At 39.3% G+C, this 20,030-nt stretch overlaps 1 protein-coding gene across 6 annotated transcripts in view; it reads right to left on the bottom strand.

The window, feature by feature from the left end:
- Positions 1-20,030, bottom strand: part of LIN52 (lin-52 DREAM MuvB core complex component) — a 61,891-nt gene that overhangs the window by 38,106 nt on the left and 3,755 nt on the right. The window contains exon 6 of one of the 6 annotated variants that reach the window (XR_015222213.1): positions 14,900-15,050. The exons of 4 other annotated variants lie outside the window; for them this stretch is intronic. Coding sequence is in view for 1 of the 2 variants with exons in the window: in XM_086613725.1 (XP_086469851.1) it covers positions 18,168-18,175 (8 nt within the window). In the remaining variant the exon portion in view is untranslated. Of the gene's footprint in view, positions 1-14,899; positions 15,051-18,081; positions 18,176-20,030 lie in introns of those variants that run through there. One more of the 6 variants, XM_086613725.1, reaches the window with a different exon arrangement.

Genomic DNA, 20,030 nt, shown 5'->3' with positions numbered 1-20,030 from the left:
GCAGCAGTCTCTCTAGTATGGCAATTGGTCTCCTACTTGTACAGGCAGATGAGGTTCTGCCTGCAAAACTCAGGAGGATCTGCTAACTTTCTGCAACAGAGGATAGGGCATGTGAAGTCGCGAAGAAGGCCTGACCACGTTCTACATCTAGCATAGTATTATAAAGCAAGACTGTCACCCATTAAAGGCCACTTCAGCTCTGTTTCTATGATTCATTGCATGACAAGAACGAACACTGATATTTTACAATGCACATCCCTACACTAATCTTTCCCATAGTGGTAGAACTCAGGAAAAAATGATAAGGAGTAAATAAACAAAGCTATGTGCTTAGAAAATAAAACCTATTTTAAAAAAGCCCGATCACATTTACATTTTGCCCTCTAATATCATCTCTATGCTTCCTCTAGACTATTTCCAACTACTTTCCAGGACATGTCACTGAGCATGCTGGAGTCCATTATTTCCATATTCAAATAAAAAAAGTGCTTATCTTCTATGTTATTACAAGCATAAGAGTCACCAAAGTGCCTAAGACAGAAAGCAAGGTGGGAAAAAACCTCTTCCTTCCCCTAAGTCTTCTCTGCTTCAGAGAGACCAAGCAGGCGGGTTTCAAAACAAGAGCAAGTGATATAACTAAACAAAAGCAGATCTGAAAGGTGAGCAAACCCCACAAGCCACCCAGTCATTATTACTGTGTCGACAGCACACTTGTTAAAAATGTATATTTTAATTTTCTGTATTGCTAAAGGTCCCAATTTGCCCAGGGATCTAGCTAAGCTGCCATTTTCTACCACGACAGAGTCTAATCTTTATTTAATGGATTTAGCATCTATCTTCACTAGAGTGGTCTCTAAGGGAAAGGGGAGGGGAGTATGGAGGGGCATGAAGAGATGATCAGAGCCCCCCTCTCCTTCATCCATCCGGCGCTCATGTTTGTGTTCAAAATTCAATTACCTCCTTATTGATACTTCACAGAGATATTTAAGCTGCAAACATGAAGCCCTGATTTCCCAGGGGGCCATGCCCCTCTCTATTTCACTGCTCTGCTTCCCCCAGGGTGAATTCCTGAGGCGTCCATATTAATAGGTAATCAGTCACAATTCATTTATTAAACAGCTAGCAAGGTTTATCAGCCTGCCCTGATTAGCCGGAAGAAGCCACTGAATTCCTAATTTATTTATGGAAATGTAAGTGTCTTTTTGAATTCCACTCATGAAAGACAGGGGTGCCGTGGGTCTGGCATGCTGAATTCTAACAGGGAAGCAGCAGGCAACCCGGAGACCAGGGACTTTGCAACCTCAGCCCAGGAAATGCGCTACGGTGACCCTGGCGCGATCAATAGATTCAGGGCCAGAACCTCATACGAGCATTCACAAGCCAGCTCTTCAGAGAGTAGGCATTGCCACCCACTGCAACTAGAGAACTACCGTCCTGATGGCTCAGGGTGCGGACTGGCTGAACAAAGTTCCCTGAATAGAGCAGGTGATATGGTCAAAATGGGTGGTGGTAATAATAATAATAATAAAAAAGCATTTTTTGAAGTTCCAATAAAACTTCAGAAATAAATTCAGAACAGTGCTGAAAACAACTGCCAGGTAGCACTAATATACGCATTGACATATAAAGTTCAGCTTTTTGAAAACTGCAGACTGTTACAACCTTTAAATTATTTTTGCTATAATCACTTCAACTGAACCGGTTTTAAAACGCAACCAACACTGCTGCTGTTCTTTCAAACTAAGACACAGAAGCTCCATGATGCTGCCGGATTACCAGGAAGTGAAAACAGCTAACAACAACAAGAAGTCACTTCTCTGTTGTTTTAAACAGAGAAATGGAAGAATTCGGTAAAAAGCAGATCTTGAAGTGATGCATTTAATACATCTTAAGGCAATTAGGATACAGCTTCAGATAACATAAAGCTCATATACGGGCCTCTGAAGGTTCAAGGCCACCACTGGTGAAAACACTTTCTTTTTATCCCTTTCAGGTGTGTAGTGATCTCTGAAATTCGTATTCACCTGAATTTTACCCACCATAATTACTTAACCATAAAACAACTAAGAATGGAAGCCTATAGAAAGTGTTTATTTCCTTTTTCTTCTCCATACAAATTTGTGCCAGATAAGTTTCACTGTATTCCCCTCTGCGTTTAGTGACTTTTCTAAACTGCTCAACTGAGAAGTAAATACAGGGATCGTATTTTTAAATCCTCCGAACAAGGAGGATGTCCTTCAGGCAGATGCAATAGTCAAAAGGGTATTTTAAATTCATTTTTTCCTAAATGACTTAGTTCTCAAAACTGACAGCGTTTAACAATGTACAGTGTTACATGGAATATAGACAGAAGCATGTTTAAACATAATGAAAGCATTTCTGTACACTAATTTTGAGACACTTTTCAGACATTTTGTTTAGTGACTTCAGTACTCTCATCTGATTATTAACTGGCTAGGAAAGTATTTAAAACTAACAAGTCAAAGCATAAATAATGGCAGATGCACATGCCACTCCACAATATTGTATCCCACAGAAATTATTTCAGTTCAATCACAATACTTGAAAATATATTTTAAATAACAATCCAAAATCCTCTGTAGTTTGAAATTGGCTACACTTATGTTTACCCTCTTAATTTACAAGCACAAGCTCAATAGTTGCATACAAGGTTTTAATTTGGCTAATACCCCATTATGCAAAAATTTCACTGGTGTATGAAAACCGATATAAAATCCCCACTTCAACTAAACGTACAACCAATACCCTTAAATAAAAAAGATATGATTTCCTCTCAAACTGCAGTGGTCAGACATGAAAAGATGTAGTACATGCAATAAATACATCCAAAATGCTAGGAGGAATGAACATTTGAATTCATCTACAACCAGAAGTTGTGTTGCAGGTGTTTGAAGTCAGGGATGGCATGGGGAAACGAATTCTAGAAGCAGCATCATTTCACTGCCTGAAAAAGTAATCAATAGCTTAATTGTTATTAGTTTGTATTTTATGCAGCCAAGGGTAATTTGGTTTTTCCTACTACGAAAAGTAGCTCCTAGAGGAAGGGAAAAAACAGAATTTACAGGAAAGATTTCTCAATACCTTTCCTCCACTGTACAAGGAGGATTTCCATACTGGCACAGCCAGCAGACATTACAGGATTTTACAACAGGCCCAAACATCTAATCAAGATGTGGCTCTCAACAGTGAGTTTTTCCAGCCCTCATTGCTTGGGCAACTGCAAATGCTAACAATGAAAATAAAACAACCTGATCCCTTCCTGAACCTAGCCATACTTCACCTTTTCCCCCTACAGCAGTAAATTCACAATGGTGATTTCAAGCAAGGGCTTTGCAGAGTACACAAGACAGAACTCACTGTGGAGCAGGTAAAGCAGGACACTCACACATGGTCTTCCTGGGGAGCTCACTGAGCATCAAATGCAACATTATTTTCACTCCCTCAACATATATGCTCCTTATCATACAGCGAACTGCAGCACTATCCGTAAGGGACGTTTAACCCATGCTGCCCAAACGTGTTGGAGAATATGAGTTGTAACCACAATGCAGCTATTTCTAGTCTTTGCAGATGTTATTTCTAGTTATTTCTAGTCTTCATAGCTTTTGAAACACAACCGAGTGAAAGCAATGCAGCACTGGCTTTCTGAAACCAAAGACAATTGCTCCAGGAGATGCAAACTGCTGTCATTCATGTCAGTAAATGTTTCTTCCTCGGCTTTGTCTAAGACACCAGCGTTAGCACTGAAATTATTACACACCACTGCTAATGTTAGTGCATACACCCAACAAAAGGGCTTACCTACCCAACTGCCTTGCATTCTTACGTGCAGGTCAACCCCCCCAAATGTCACCAGCTAGCTTCCTGAGCCATCAGCTTCCCTTATGCAATGCACTGTCAGCACAAAAACATGTATATGGAAAAGCAAACCTGCAAAACTATAAGAGAATAGAATTTAGTATTATAACAGAGAACACAGCATTATAATCTTTAATTGCTTGACTCATTTCAAACTAGCTATTTTAAAGTCCACTTTAATGTAACGAAGTCTGATACAGAATACTTAGTGAAACCCAGCACCATACTTCACATCCACCAAGGCAGAACCGGGATTCATGACCCTATATAACACCCAAAGCAAGGGTTTGGAAATAAAACTCAAAAGTATTACATAGGTATTCCTTCTTTTCTAAATGCCCCTTGATACAACTTGATGACAAATGCCTATTACTCTGCTGAAAATTACTGTCCATACTTTCATCCTGTCTCATCTAGTCATCCATCTTATACATTTATTTCTAACTCTCCCATAACAATGCCCATATACTTCTAAGGTCACTACAGTAAGGAACTGTATGGTTACAATAAAGGCTGGGATAATTATTTCCTGTCTGTCTTGCACATATAGTCAGTGCTGATAACATCATATTTCTAGTGACTTACACAAGGAACTTTGCAAACCACATACACAAAAACTATTTCCTACACTACTTAAATGCTGTAACTTAAGTGACAGCCATTTACACTCAGAGCAGAACGCAGTTCAGAATAAAAATGAGAATCTCTAACTGACACTGAAGAAAATTAGATTCTAATTGTATATGCTGTATTTTACTAATGACAATGAGGTTAGCATCTGCAAAAAAAAAAAAAGTGTTATGAGTTCTTTAATGACCAACAGGTTATTAAGACCTTTGTCATATAACTCATTGGAAATGCAACATTCCCAACAGCGGGGAGCCCTCTAGAGCTACCACAGGATAACAGTTCAACAGTCCACCGGGAGAAGGGCACCAACGCTGCTTATTGCAACACCTGCGCTCTTCATGGATTCCCCGCCAGCTACTGACCAACCTGATTTTACCTGATTCAGCAGAACAGAGGTTAAACTCTAGGGTGAGAAAACAGAAGTCACACTTTAATTTGAAGAAAAAGTTGAAGAAAATGGGAGTTAGTATTTGTCAAATTGCCACTGAACTTAGAAAGCTTTAATATGTAACAATAAGTTTTGGAGACGTCATGCAAGGACTTAAAGAGAGACTTATATTATTTATAATACAGATGTTTGCAAAACATCACCAAATATCTGGAAAGCCAGATTTTACATGACAGTATATACTGTATACTAAAATAATTGGCACTTTGTACAATTTAAACAACATGTGGATATACGCCTCATAGCACAGAACACTCTCCATATGGAAACATCCTATCAATGTAAAACAGTTTCTACACAGAAAATGTATTTTGCTAAACTTTATAATAATAAGCTTCACTAGCTTTCACTAAAACAGTGCTCAAAACAACACACAAGTGAGATCTGCTTAATCAGTTATTAGTTACCTTTCCATTACCTCCATTCTTGTGCTTGTGCTGTAGCAACCAATCAGTAAAAATATCTCCTCAAAACTAAATTACGAACTGAAAATCTCTACTTACGCAGCATGGAGTTTCCTGTTCCCATCTCCCCAATTACAGTAAAAAGTTGTACAATAAATCACAGGAAAATAATTGAACTATATCCTTTAGTGTTACTGTCAAGACTTACAACTGTGAAAAGCAGTAAACACAACTTTATTCTCTCCTCATTGTGACCAAAAATTTCTGCAAGAATAAAATTTCTGCAAGAATAAACCCAGCCATTTTCTCAGAACCAAAACCCATCAATACGTAACATTTGGGACTGACAACTGAAGTACAGCACACCAACCACAGGTTTGGTTCCACATTTTACGAGCCAAATTTAACCACTGGAAGTTATGAGCTTATCTTTCTGTGTGTTAATTCATCAGGCTTAATTACGATATGAGTTTGCAGTGTGCTCAGGGAACAACAATCTCTTGGACACTTTAAAGAATCCACAAACAGCCTTCAAACATGCTTTCATGGGCAAGTATAAAGTAATGTTTTATTACCAAAATAAATTTCTAAGAGCCAGCACTTCACTGGAGGGGGGAGGTGAAGAACAAACTTGCAATGAATATGATGAGAAGAGGTAGTATGTTTACTCTTGCTGGCAATGGCATTAAGCACCCTTTTTTGATCTCCAGCTAGAACTCAAAAAGCTACACCAAAACTCTCCTGCACAGATGGAGACAATTCAAAATGTCTCAGCACCCAGACAAATTCACATTAGGATCAAGAGTGGGATTTTTAATAGAGAAGTAAGCAATAAGTATGTAGTAAATTCTCCATCAATATTAATTTGGTTTAGTGATACAAGATTTTTTTTTTTCCTTAAAAATACAGTTTTTAAACAAGGGAATTCAGGCAAGAAATTAATTCAAAGAAGCCTTCTAGCCACATGATCAAAATTTTTCTCATGACCTTCTAAACTCTACTTCTTTCCCACAGCTCAGGCTGGGTCTCATTTATAAGCTCTGTTTCCTAGAGAGGCCTTTAAGGATGCTACGGAAGAGCTGAAGAGAAGTGCTCTTTAAATTCTGCTTTTCTTAGAAGATTGCCCTTAAGCCTGAGACCAGATAGACCTGCACTTACAGAGTAACATACGAGCAAAAGCAACAAAACATGGTTTTCAACACTTAAATCCATGAAGTGGCTGGAACAAATTATTATGACATATTTTAACTCATCCTGAATTTACTAAGATACTTCACATTGACTTCAGAGTGGGCTGAATTGAGTCACCTAAAACCAGAGATGAAACAAAACTAAGATTTACTATCAAAAAATTAGGTTCTTTCCCTTCCCCTCCCTGCACATTTCTGTCTTATTGTGTGACCTTGTACATCTATCTGTTCCATAGTCTTATGATCAATCTAGTATTAAAAACCCTACCTTCAGCCAGTCTATCCTTTTCTCTCTCAGTATCATGGAATTGGTAGGTATCTGGTGAATATATACTTCCAAGCACCCTCAACAACTAGGACGAAGAAAGTGTTTCCCATATGGCAAGGTCTCCCCTTTCCTACCCCTTTTCCAAGCTCCCCCTCTTGGTCACTCGGCTTTGTGAATAAATCCATTCTCGCCTCACAGCCTCCTCAAGTAGTAGCAACATGAATGTCATTCTTCCTCCGCCTAAGCCAGCACCAAGACAGAGGAGACCTGTTGTTTTCACTCTACAGACTCTCAGAAAAGACCAGCCTTATAAGCGGCAAAGTAAGCCACAAGAGCTCTCACTCCGGCACAACAATATCACACCAGATCAAATTAATTCGTACATGAGAAGTCCTTTTATAGCCATTAAAGTTAGATATGCTTAATGAAAACAAACTGTGGAGAAACAAATACAAAAACTCAGAGGGACAACAATGAAATGGGTCTAAAGAAATCCATAAGAGGAAATAAAGGCAAAGCAAAATTTGCAAGGACATAAAGTCTTACGTTGTTAGACTAATGCATATAGCTGGGGGAGAAACATAAGCTTGCATGCACGCAAGTTATTAGCTCTTTAATTAAAAATCATATGACATTATATCATCAAAGATCCCGAACAAGTATTACATAAAAAAGTAGAAGTAGGTAAATTTTCAGTAGATAATGCTATGGAAGTTTCAGATCTCAGGGAATACACCAACTTATGTTGGGAAGGGCTGTCAAGAAACCTCCCTTTGCCTGCTCCTCTGTAATTGTGCAGAACAGTGAGTAACAATTCACACTGACGCAGCCTGCTGTCAGGGGGCAAGACACTGAAAGAGTACTGCTCTGAGTATGGCAATTCTCATGGTCCTGTTCAAAGTTGTTTCCCAAACTGATATAATTTTGTGATCTATGCTATTTCTGACAGAAAACAATCATTTAACCCAATGGGCTTCATCTTCCAATCCCAACACAGCACTTAAAAAAAACCCTCAAACAAACAAACAAATCCCACCCCATGCACAAAAAGGCTATCCAGGAAGTCAGAAGTACGATTCTCCGTTCCAGCCATTTTTATCTCAAGTTCACTGCTACATTCAATAATGCATTTCTAAACGAGAAAATTATCAGAAAAAAAAAAATCACACTGTTTTATATTAATTGCTCAGTTCTCTGGCTTAAACCCCAAAAAGCTCATGTCCTGTTGGGACACATGGATATGACAGGGTTTTGTTTTTTTTTTTTACAAGATTTTTATTCTATCTTGCATCCAGTTTTCAATGCCTAACAAAATGCAGATCGCTATCATTACTTCCACACTTAATACTGGTGATTCTTTGATATTCCAAAATAAAGTTACTGTGTTCCTTTATAATAATGTACAATCTCCATGCATCAAGGATTGGCAACACAGAAGACAAGGCTTAGATGTAAAACAAAAGGTACGTTCAGGTGAAATCAGTTGGACACACCTGAGCAGAGACACCGAGCAGATCCACACCGAGATCTGACGTGACCAAGAACACACAGCCACCCTCATTAGAAACACGTTAGGGCAGTAAACTAGATGTGTAAACCAAGGGTCATAGCAGAGTCCTCGGCTTCTTTTCCCTCCCCCCATAAAATGTCTATTTCTGCAGGAGATATATGGGAACTAGTTATGAAAGTCAAGCAATTAAAAAGCATTTCTGAGGTATTCATGGGACTGTACCAGCCACAAGTGCCTGACAGCTCTACGCGTGTGCAAGTCCCTGGAGAGCCATCGCACTTCAATTACTATCACTAACATTAGTCATTATCAGCCTGGCTTCAGTCCCTGGGGAAGGCAGCTTGTGATGACAATATCCAGCCTCTCCTTGTAAAACAATTCATTAGGCAAAGCAGAACAGCTGGGGCAACCACGTGGAGGTCTGCAGAGTGGCCGCCCCACTGGGACCTCCAGTCCCCCTTTTCCTCTTGGAGAGGGGCAGCCACCACCCCCCATGACAGCTGTAAAAGCCTCTGGGGACAGTTCAGGTTTAATCAGTGCTCCGTATACTCAGGGGAAGCATTTGATTGCAAACTTAAACTAATGGCACTCAGAAGGTTACAACAATCATCAGATAAGAGGCTTTAGGGCATTTTTATCTTGTTCTAATGCTCACAAGTTAATGAGGCAATAAGAGACAGATACGATCAGACTTGGTCTAGCAACATTACACAGACGGGATGTTCAGAGCTGCCTTTACTGGAGATGCAAGAGGTAAGGTGGCAAGCCCATTATTGATCTTACAGAAGACTTCATGCTCAGAACAACTGAAACCACTCAATAAAGCAACAAAATGCTAGGAGATTTTTCACACAGCCTTGTATGCGTTATCACCTGATCCAAAACAGAGAAAACTGAAAAAGAAAATAGCAATACCCCACCCACCAACATATGTTCAGTCTGTTTGGCAAATAGACTGTATTTCCTTCCTCAAAGCACAAATGCTGGCTGAACGGAACAGTGAGAATGATCCTTATGTACTGAGTAACTCCACTGCCTCTGAGCTACCAGGGCAAACGTGCCACCAAAGAGGTGAATAATCCCTGGTATTAGTATGAATACATACTAATGACTTCTAACCTTTATGCTGCTTGCAAATAGAAATATTTTTTTATATAATATCTGTAAACGACTGAGAATAGCCTTGCTTTTCTTAGTTACCTTGCTTGGGTCTCAGGCTGAAGAGCACTTGATAATAGGATCTGTTTCATCACCACATTCACATTTTACTGCTACTGACAACATACACAACATTCTAATGATGCCTTCCTGTGGTATATAATAGCAGCAAGCAGCAGACAACAACAAACAGCATACAGGAGAGGACACTTAACAATAAAGACTTTATATGCTGGTTTTAAAAACTGTGATTTTTCCAATTTCTTGCAAAAGCAAGTTAACACAAGCTCCACCCTACAGTTGGGGAAATAGGGAGGGACACGTGCAAAGGCAAATAAACTGACCAAGTAGAACAGTGGTAGTGCCAGAAACTTAATCAAGGTCTCTAAAGTCACACTCTGGTGCCATTTTCACTAGGATCAGCTCCTGCTCTGCAAATAGGTCCAGCTACCCATACTGAGGAAGAAAATTCTCTCTTCACTCCTGCCAGAAGCCAAAATTTACAGGAAAATAATTTCAGATAGAGGTGATACAGGAATAATCTTTCCAGTATTTGTAAATACAGATGAAATGTTCTATTAACACGGAAGAAGTAGAAAAGTTTTAATTGGATAAAGGTATAGACAGCAAAAGAATTTTAAATAATAAATACAGATCAGTTGCAAAGGTTTGAGATTCGCTGCCAGAGCATCTCCTGAGATTTGTTTGGCATTTTTGTGTTTTTAAAACGTAATGGAAAAATGCACATAACCTTATGCTTGATCAAACTTTTCCCCATCCTCAATTCCTCCACTGACAGTAGTCTACAAGTTATCCTGTCAGAATGAGAGTAGCAAAAAATAGGCTTCTGACAGTATAATGTAAGAACATTTTGTTTGTAGTCATGTTTCTTTCTGTGCCAAGCATGTGGCAGGTAGAAATGCTTTAATGTGACAGCCCATTCCTTTACTTTCGTGGCTGAAAGCTCTTCAGTCGAGCCCCATTGACCCCCGGCTTGTCTAGACAGATGATGGTGGTTTCACTGTTCATTCAAGCCAAGACACACAAGAACCTCTGTGTATGTTGAGGACCATACTCTTCCTCTGATTAAAGAATTATACTGAATGGACTGTATCTCTCTACATAGAAAACCAGGTTCCCCAGCCCAAGCTGCATCCTCTGTGGATGGAAGCATTTGGAAGTCCATTCATCATCCCTAAAAAGCATGAAAGCCATATCTGTGACACAAGAATCCTTAAGTGTCTTGTTCCTAATCAGGCTGCTCACATGGAGGCACACCATGGAGTCGCACCTGAAATCTCCTGCTCAGAGCTCTTGAGTTGAACCAACTGTCTGGTGCTATGTTCAGCTGAGATTCGGGAATGCAGGCTTTGATTTAGCTTACTTCTAGAAAGGATCTTAGATCAGAGAATCATCGGATCACTGGATGATCTGGGTTACAAGGGCTCAGGAGGTCTCCTACTCAAAGTAGGGCCAACTATGGGGTCAGATCATGTTGCTTAAGGCTTTATTCAGTCAAGTCTGGAAAACCTGTAAGAACAGAGACTGCACAACCACTCCTGTGGTTGCACATGTTCCACTTCTTGACTGACCAACACCAATACTCCAGATGTCCTCACAAAGCACAAATTACTGCTTTGAGCACCACACCAAAGATCTTGCAAAAGCTAATCGTGATGCATCAGATGAGTGATTTCACAGTCTTCAAAGTAGTTTGGTCAGTTAGTCTCCAGATTAATCAGATCTCTTCCTCCCCACTAACACTGTAAAGGCTTCCTTCTCTTAACCACAGCAAGTATTTAAAGTGACCTTCACTCTATTGACATCAACTCAACAGTTATTTTCCAGAAAGGATCAGACTATTGTAGCACTTATTCCTACTATCAAACAAACTACAGGAGCCAAAGAGGACTTTCAGAGAGACATTTTTAGAAAGGAATACCAGGGTATAACAGAAAGTTTTGTGTGGTTGTTTGTTTTGGTTTTGTTTGTTTGTTTGGGGGTTGTTTGTTTCGGTTTTTGTTTTCTTTTTTTTTTTTAATAAAACAAGCAACACATCCTGGTTGAAGTACCTTTCAGAGGTGACCTTCTTTGTTTTAACAAAACCAGATAGACAAACTAGGTATAGGGATGTAGATAAGGAGAGGAGGAGAAAAAAGGAAAAATCAGACATTCCAATAAAGATCAAGTAAAAAGCATCTTATAGTAACTCAGCTTTGATTTAGCATGTTGCTGTTGCATTGAGCATCACTCATTAAGATCAACAGCAGTTTTAAGAGCACAGTGATCTGCCAGCTATTGGGCCACTTAGCACGTGGTCCTTATACATAACTTTGGAAACTCAGTTACCAGAGCTAGATGGACACTGTCTTGAAAAGCTCTTTGTATTTCCAACATTAGGCTCCAAAATTAGCAATCATGCAATGGCAGATGCCATCGTAACAGTTCTAACACTCCTATGTCTATGCACATTTAAAAGCTGTCTATGCAATCACAGAATTTACATTGTTTATGATAACTTCCCTTCTGTAAAAGGTGTCCAGCAGACTTAGAAAAATTCAATCAGCTGCATTTGGGGGTCTCAATGCATACCTGACATAATCGAAATTTGGGGTTTTACAGTCACTTTGAATATTTAAAAATAATACTGAGAGAAAACAATTACCTTCTTACTGTGACAAAAAGTAAGTTAGACAACAAAAAAAATCCAACCCAAACTATATAATCTAAGAAAAGAAGATTCTACATACAGAAATATCAACAGGCATCAAACAGAAAATAAAAGCAAAGAGAAATTGCAGGAGTTTGAACTTTTGACACATTTAGGAGAGCTTTAGAGATTTTTCCCCTTTTCTCAAACTCCAACAGTATACACCTCCTTCTGCAGCAAGCAGAGTAATCAACACCTGGAGAGTAGGATGCTGTATTAGTACTCACCACTGAAATCCACAATAGCTCTCCCCTCAGAATAAGGGAGGGGGAAGAAGGCGAAGATGCAGAAATTTCTTGAAGCTTAGAGAAATATTTATTCTACTTCACAGAGAACACCCTAAGGATCCATGCAGTATTTTTTCCATATATGACAGTTACCTAGATACAGCATTTGTTTTATGGTAAGAATGCACAACTTATGCATATGGGTAGTATCACATTTGATATCATCAGCAGACTTTATCTCCCTGATTTTGTATTTAAGAACAGTCTAGACTTGCCTTTTTTTTTTTCCTACACATAGAGGGCAACTCAACCACACACCCACTTATTTAAAAAAAACAATAGCAGCCAAGGTCCAGACTCAATTTCCATTCTCACCACTGCAACCTAATCTCCTGGTAAGTTAATGCAAATCAAAGCGAACACTTTTCTGACACTAGTAGCAAAGCGTGTTCCTCTCCCAAGAGAGACCTGTAAAACAGGACAGTCACTGACAGCAGTACAATTACTGACACAGATACAGACTTTATGGACATGTTTATCTCTGCTGTAAATCCACACTCTCTCTCCACTCCGATTCATGAGTCATAAAGAAATTGCAGATAATGAAAAAGTTGGAGAAATTTACAGCGTGTCGGAAACCTCAGACAGCCAGAAGAAATTAAAGAGCTGACTGAGAATAAATCACACAGGTACAATTAAAACTTCCTATACCTTCTTCACTTCCAAACTGGGGCACAAGCCAATGGAGATGATGAAAAGTTGAGGTCATGACTCCTCTGACTGTAATCATTTCTTAACTACCTACATGTCAAAATTAGCCAATTCACACATCATGTATGAACCGCAATTTCAAGTCGACATTCTGATGTCTCGTTCTTCCAACAGGAGCTGCCCCAGAAGAATCCTGCCTGTAAATAAGCCACCCAGAGAGCAGTATAAGGAAAGGTGATTTCCTCGTCCCTCTGCAGATGCAGAGTATCTCTTACCATAGAGCTGTGCATTAAAACGAAGAAGGAGATCTACAGTATGGGAGGAGGGGAATAAAGAGAATCAGGAGAAAGGCCAAGGTTTCACATGAAAATCATAGCAGCTTGGACATCAGAGTGACAGGACCATATAAACATCCTAAATGACAATGCAAGTGTTCTTTTCACCTTTCTGAAACCATCAAATAAAGATCAAGAATTACTATGAATGTAAATTGAAAACAGCATCCATATTTTTTCCTAGTAAGGAAACAAAAAACAGCCATTTCTACTGATTGCTTAGTTCCTGAAAAGTTCTGTAATTTTTTCTTAACCTACAAACGAATCATTCAATACGTGAGACATTTTCTGAGAGAAGTCTACTAACTCTGCTAAGTAAATCCTTAAGCTAACTGCATATTACAGAAATCCAGTGTCCAAAGAGCATAATTTTGTTGTCCAGCTATAAAACTCTGCCTTCAAGCTTTGAGGCACATGAAGTATACTATTTCACATAAAGTCCTTGCAAACACAGTACTAAATAACAAAATAAGGGAGAAATATGCTTTCAGGCAAAACTGAAACACGATGAAGATTCATTCAGCAAGGCAGGGAATGTAGAAACTAACCAAGAAAAAAAACAGTTGCTACAAAGAAAATTCTAAGCAGAGCAGAAATAACTCAAGTACATGCACCTCAAACTCCTTCCTCCTACACAGGACAGCCCACCTTGCAAGAGTAAGTAAACTGTATATTAAGTTTAAGGACATAATGAGCACTAGACTTGGCACACAATGTTCTCTTCCAAGTCCAACACATTTAGAACAATGTAGGCAATTTCAAAACAAATTTTCTTCCTTCTTGTTTCAGATCAACACAGATAGTCTAGTGCTAGAAGCACTATACTTCTGGAGGTGTCAGCTTTTACCAAAGAAAAAGTGAGCATCCTCCTTATTGTCACCAGTCAAGATGTTAAGAACATTGCTATATCTTTCTAATAACTGGCACTGAGATTCCTGCTGCGCGATCTAGATTTGGATCCGCATCGCTTGATCTTCTTTCACTTTAATTCCTTCTTCCTTCTCCAATAGTCAGCTCTCTTCTCCAGCTCCACCACAACACCTTACCTTAGGTAGTCTATTTCTTCAAGGAAATAAGGAAAGAGTGCACGTTCAGGAAAGAGTCTGCTCTTCGACATAGGTTCCAAAACCTCATTTTGGTTAACAAGAAACCATAGTCACTTTTTCATGCAACTTCCCAGACTGCAGAGTGGACCTATAGCTTTTACTAAAATGGATCAACAAGAGATTTCAGAAGACACCATGAAACGGGCATCCCACTGACACTCTGAATATTAAAACTCTTTTTACTTACATGTACCTGTTGATATGTTGATTTCCTACAAATATAGGAGTAGCCTGCAAGGATCACGGGCAGAGCTAAGTATACAAAGAATCACAGAATGGTTCAGGTTGGAAGGGACCTTAAAGATCATCTAGTTTCAACCTACCTGCCATGGGTAGGGACACTTTCCGCTAGATCAGGTTGTTCAAAGCCTTGTTCAGCCTGGCCTTGAACACTGCCAGGGATGAGGCATCCACAACTCCTCTGGGCAACCTGTTCCAATGCTTCAAAATGTTTCAAAATATGCTAGTAGAATCCTGCTGAAGTAAAAGATGGAACTGCTCTACAACTCCAAACCTACAAAAAAGCTGAACTTGCAGGCAAGAGATCATGATAAGACAGCATTTATCTAAGAGTAATGAAAAACCAAAGGCTACCAATCTGTAGTGGCGAAAAGAGTGGCGATCTGTAAATAGCTTGGAGTTCAGGACTCCTTTATGATTTTCCAGAAATTTCAGAGCTGCTGAGGACTACAATTCACAACCAAGGACAGCTTAAGTTGGGAGCAAGGTAGCTGTTCCTCATTCATGTGCCCATCTGTCTCTTGCTGTCTCTAGAAGGGTCTCTCCATTACAGGGACACATGAGTGATTTCTGGTAGCAGTTGGTTAACTACACTGCAGCCTAGCCTATTACTAAAATAAATAAACAACAACAAAAAAACACACCCACCATCAAACAAAAGGTCCTTCCAACCCACCACCCTGACTCTGACGTGCCGATGGCAAAAGCTACAGAGGTGTGTAAGAGCACGGAAGCACATAGCTGTATCTGCCTAGTATTGTCTCCCAGCTTTCTGCATCTCCAAGATTTCCAAGCCACTGGTGACTTCTCTGTGGTCAGACACCCTTGATGGATTTATCTTCTAACAGTTTGTCTCATTTATTGAGTGTGATAAACTCCATGCCCACAACCTCCAGCAGCGATGAGTTCTGACTTTAATGCGCAGCACAAGTATCTCCTCATGTCTGTCCTGACACACTATTTTATACTCTCTGGCTCTTGTACTATGAGAAACAGTGAAGAGTCATTCCCTATTCACACGTTCTCTGCATTAATCAGTTTTACAAATCTTTTTCACATACCGCACCAGTTTTCTCTCTCCCAGCTAAAAACTCCTAGTCATTTACTCATTCTTCATATTAAGGAAAACGATCACTGACCGACTAAAGCCTGGCTGACTTTTCCTTTATCAGTCTGTGGTGTTACAAGACAGCCAACTTTTTGCAGGTCATTCAGGTCTAATTCTTGAGCCCTTGGTACCTAGCACCAAATAGCTCTTCCACTGTACCCTTGGTATTTAATTTGCTTGAACAGATATGGAAAATAAATCAGCGTTACAAAGAAAACAAGAGCAAAGTTGCTAGAACCCAGTGAAAGCCAGCGCACGCAAAACCACAGGGCACTATAAACAGGAAGACTTGGCTGACTGTATTCAGTGTCTCATTGCTCTTGAAAGAGTGCGAGGATTGGCGTTGGATAATACAGCCATTAGCCGCTCCTGATTTTACAGGAAGAAAAGCACAAAATAGCTTCACCTCCAAACAAAATTAAATCTAACGTAAGAGAGCAGACTACGAAAAATCACTGACAGGGAAATTTTAAATGGTATTCACATCTGTGGGGTCAGTTATCCCACACTTTCTAATATTTGAGGCAGATACTGCACAAAAGTACCATTACCTCCACAAACATATTAGGGCTTAAAAAGAATAGGCTTTTTCAGGAAGTCTTGTGATATCCCAAAGCTATGCTGTGATAGCATAGCAGCCAGATAATCTCTCTGGCATCAGTGAGATTTTATAATCATGGATGTGACACACACATTTTAGGACTTCTGAACCAGTGTAGCCGGTGTCACCCAAAAAATATCAGATTCACAGGGAAGCAATAGCAGGACCTTCAGAAAGTCCTTGGACAATCACATTCATTCAGTGACATGGTGCTTTTCCTGCTTTCCCATCCTACCTATCTGTTACTTTACACATATGTTTGTTCCAAAGTTTGGGAAAAATTTTTTTTTTTTTTTTTTTTAGAAAAATATCTTTTTCTCTGTATATGTGTTTCTCAGATACGCCTCTCTGTATATGTATATTCAAAAGGATGACAGGGCAGATCTTCAAAAATAACTGCAATCAAGGATAACAAAAATCTCTTAACACCAAGTTAAGAGCAATGTGTGCACTTCCCAGAGCTGCTAGCTCATGAAACCAAGACTTAAAAAAATCTTCTGAAGTCAACTATGACTCAGTTGCTCTGAAAGCTGTAATGGGTCACACAGCAGAAAAGCAGAGCTAGTTATCTACATTTGCAGCTGTTTACACAAACAGTTTTGGATCTTGCTGCTTTGTGGGCCACAAACATTGAGTCAGGATCTGTGACTGGGTTCCCAGATAGAGAACTACCTGCCTCTTGCTTTCCACACCAGCTGAGGTCTCCTCATTCTGTGGTGCTCACTACCCCACTTCAAGCAAAGCTGAAGGAAAACGGGGCTGGGAAAAGCCCATAACGAGGCAATATGCCTATACTTTTTTTTTCCTCAGACTTCTGCCAGCAGCAGAAACGAGACTCACTGACTGGCTGAAGCTCACATTCTGCAGTGATACTATGCCTCCCAAAGTCACCCTAACTGCATGAACAATTAGAAGTAGGTGTGTTCATTGAGCCCTATTCCTCCTCCCACCTTTACAATATCCATATTAACAAGGACAGCAAAATCCACACAGAGTAGGATTTTTAATATTAAAATTGGTTTCAATGTATTCTAACAATAAAACAACTCTTTAACAGAAGGAAAACGGAAGCACTAATGGGAAAGCTGAAGCAAAAAGAGAAAAGCACTAACAAGCAAGACAAAAACGTAGTATTATACACAGCTTAAAGAGGAGGCAAGGAAACACAAGCTGATACCTCAGAACAGGTGTTGAAAAATAATTTATTTTTACAAGATTTTAGTATTACTGATACCAGGTCCTGAGCCTGGAAGCTGCTGGAAAACTCAGAACCACCCTGCAGCAAAGAATAAATACACAAACCAGAGACTTAAGGATAGCCTATCCTTTAAGAGAAGAGTAAAAATAACAAAACAAATCATTCATTCACACTACAAAAATCTTGCTTCATTCAAGGAAGGCTATCCTTCAGGTGAATTCTATGCTAAGGAAGGGAAGAATATTCTGCAAGGAACAGACATGAGTGAGCAAGAATCTACCTACTAGCATGCTAGGAAGAGAGCTGAAGAAGAGATTCCCCCTGATCGCCTTGGAGATCCTTTATGATCCACCAGAAAGATCTTCAACGTAAGTCATCAGCAAATTAAATGGTGCAAATAAGAAATTCTGACTTATGAAGGACAGCCCATCTTTTATTGGCAGCTTATCGGCCTGCATTTTAGGAATAGGGAAATGAAAACACAGGAGATCATGCAGCCAGCAGCCAGAAATATATTTTTAAAAAAGCAAGGTGCTCACTTGTCCATTTGGTTAAAAAAAAAAGATTACAAAGTTGCAAAATATCCGTCAAACAGAAGTCTTTTTAAAATACAAAGGTAAAAACCCACAAAAATAAGCAACTTCTCTTGTCTGAGTAGAAACCAAACAAACCAAACATATTAGGTACTGCTAAAGCTAGAAGAATCGGATACATGGCTAGACAGATGAACTGTTACCTTATTCAGAAAGAAGTAACTGAACCCTCAGACAAGGAGGAGCAAACCAGCATTATCAAGTATTAACCATTTCAGTTATCAAAGGAGACTTTAGACACCACCATCCCACACGCTTAGAGACTCATGTGTTATCAGATCAAGCTACTGCAGTCTAAACGTGCTATACTGCACAGAAATCATAACAGAGGGTAAGAAGCATGACTCCTCCCATGCCCATATAAAACACCAGAGGAAGCTCTGTTAGCATCATTCCAGCCTGAATGACATTCACTGTATCTTGGACCTCTATCAGTAAAAGTTTCTAGTCGACTGTTTCTTGAACTTACTGTTACAGTCCAAGCAGAGCAAGTCTATTCAGTTCCATCTGATGAGGAAACTTTCACAGAACTATGTACTAATTAAGATATAATTATTTAAATCACATAAGAATACACAGCTTAAAGTGCAGACCAGTGAAACAGCAGTGACTGTAAAACTGGCGTCTTTACAAAGTGGAGGACAACTGTAAATCTAACCAGATGTCAAACAAGCTGGAAAGAAAAGATAAGTTATAAGCTAACAATTTAATTTGATTCACAGAAGCCATGGGGAATTCAACAAAATAGCCAGGATTACAGAAAGAAAAGGTAAGCCTACGGGAAAAAGAAGGGAGAAGTCAGCTGCAAAGAACAGAGATGTGTGAGAAGCAAGCAACTAGAAGACGAACTGAGAAATCCATGGCTGAAAAGTTAGGGACAGCAGGAATTATATATAATAAGAATGTGAAACCCAGATAATGATAAAAGTATTCAGCCATTCTTAGAAGAAATCAGTGCAGATGGACAAAGCATTCCTGACATTTGTTTTAAATTTGTCAAGAAGGCCTGCTTATATAGACAAAACAGGAAGACATTCATACAGATTTAAGAAACAAGGCATGTAATTCTGTAATGATTAATTTATCAAAATACATCATGTCAAATAAATTGCTTTGATTTCAATTTTACTGTTGCAATAATGCTTTGATGAATAAACTTTTCAAAAGGTACTCAGTCGCACATGTCACTTTGCCTAACGAATTCTAATGCAAAATTAAGATGAAGCGTGCTGTGAACTGGTTCACTAAGAGACCTCACGACGTAAGTACCAAGTCACTCAATAGTTACATTTGTCATGGAGTGCTGCAGGAATCACTCTGGTCCAGCACAGCACTTTATCAATAACTTAGACGAAAACAGAAGTCTTTGAAAACACAAACGATTTGAGATGGGGTATAGGAGAGGAGAGCTGGAAGGAAGAGTGAGTCGCTAACACAATGAAACCGAATTGTTTCTCACAGTCAATACAGATAAAATGCTTGAAAATACCGTAAAAAAAAGGCAATGAACATTCAGAACAGGAAATATGTCACCAAAAAAATCAATCTTGGGAAGAACAACTTCAAATCATGTACAGTTTCATAAAAAATGCAGCAAGACTTCTCTGGGAAGCCTCATGGTGCCATCTAGAGGAGACGGGTCCACAGCAGTTTTAATGCTGGTTTTGACAGTCAGTTTCAACTAACAGTCAAGTCAAAAGGGGTTGTTAAGTTT

Source organism: Tauraco erythrolophus, chromosome 6, assembly GCF_009769465.1.
Source record: "Tauraco erythrolophus isolate bTauEry1 chromosome 6, bTauEry1.pri, whole genome shotgun sequence".
In the NCBI taxonomy this organism is placed as follows: domain Eukaryota; kingdom Metazoa; phylum Chordata; class Aves; order Musophagiformes; family Musophagidae; genus Tauraco; species Tauraco erythrolophus.
The sequence above is the reverse complement of the archived record's forward strand: the minus strand, read 5'-3'. Positions and strand labels throughout refer to the sequence as shown.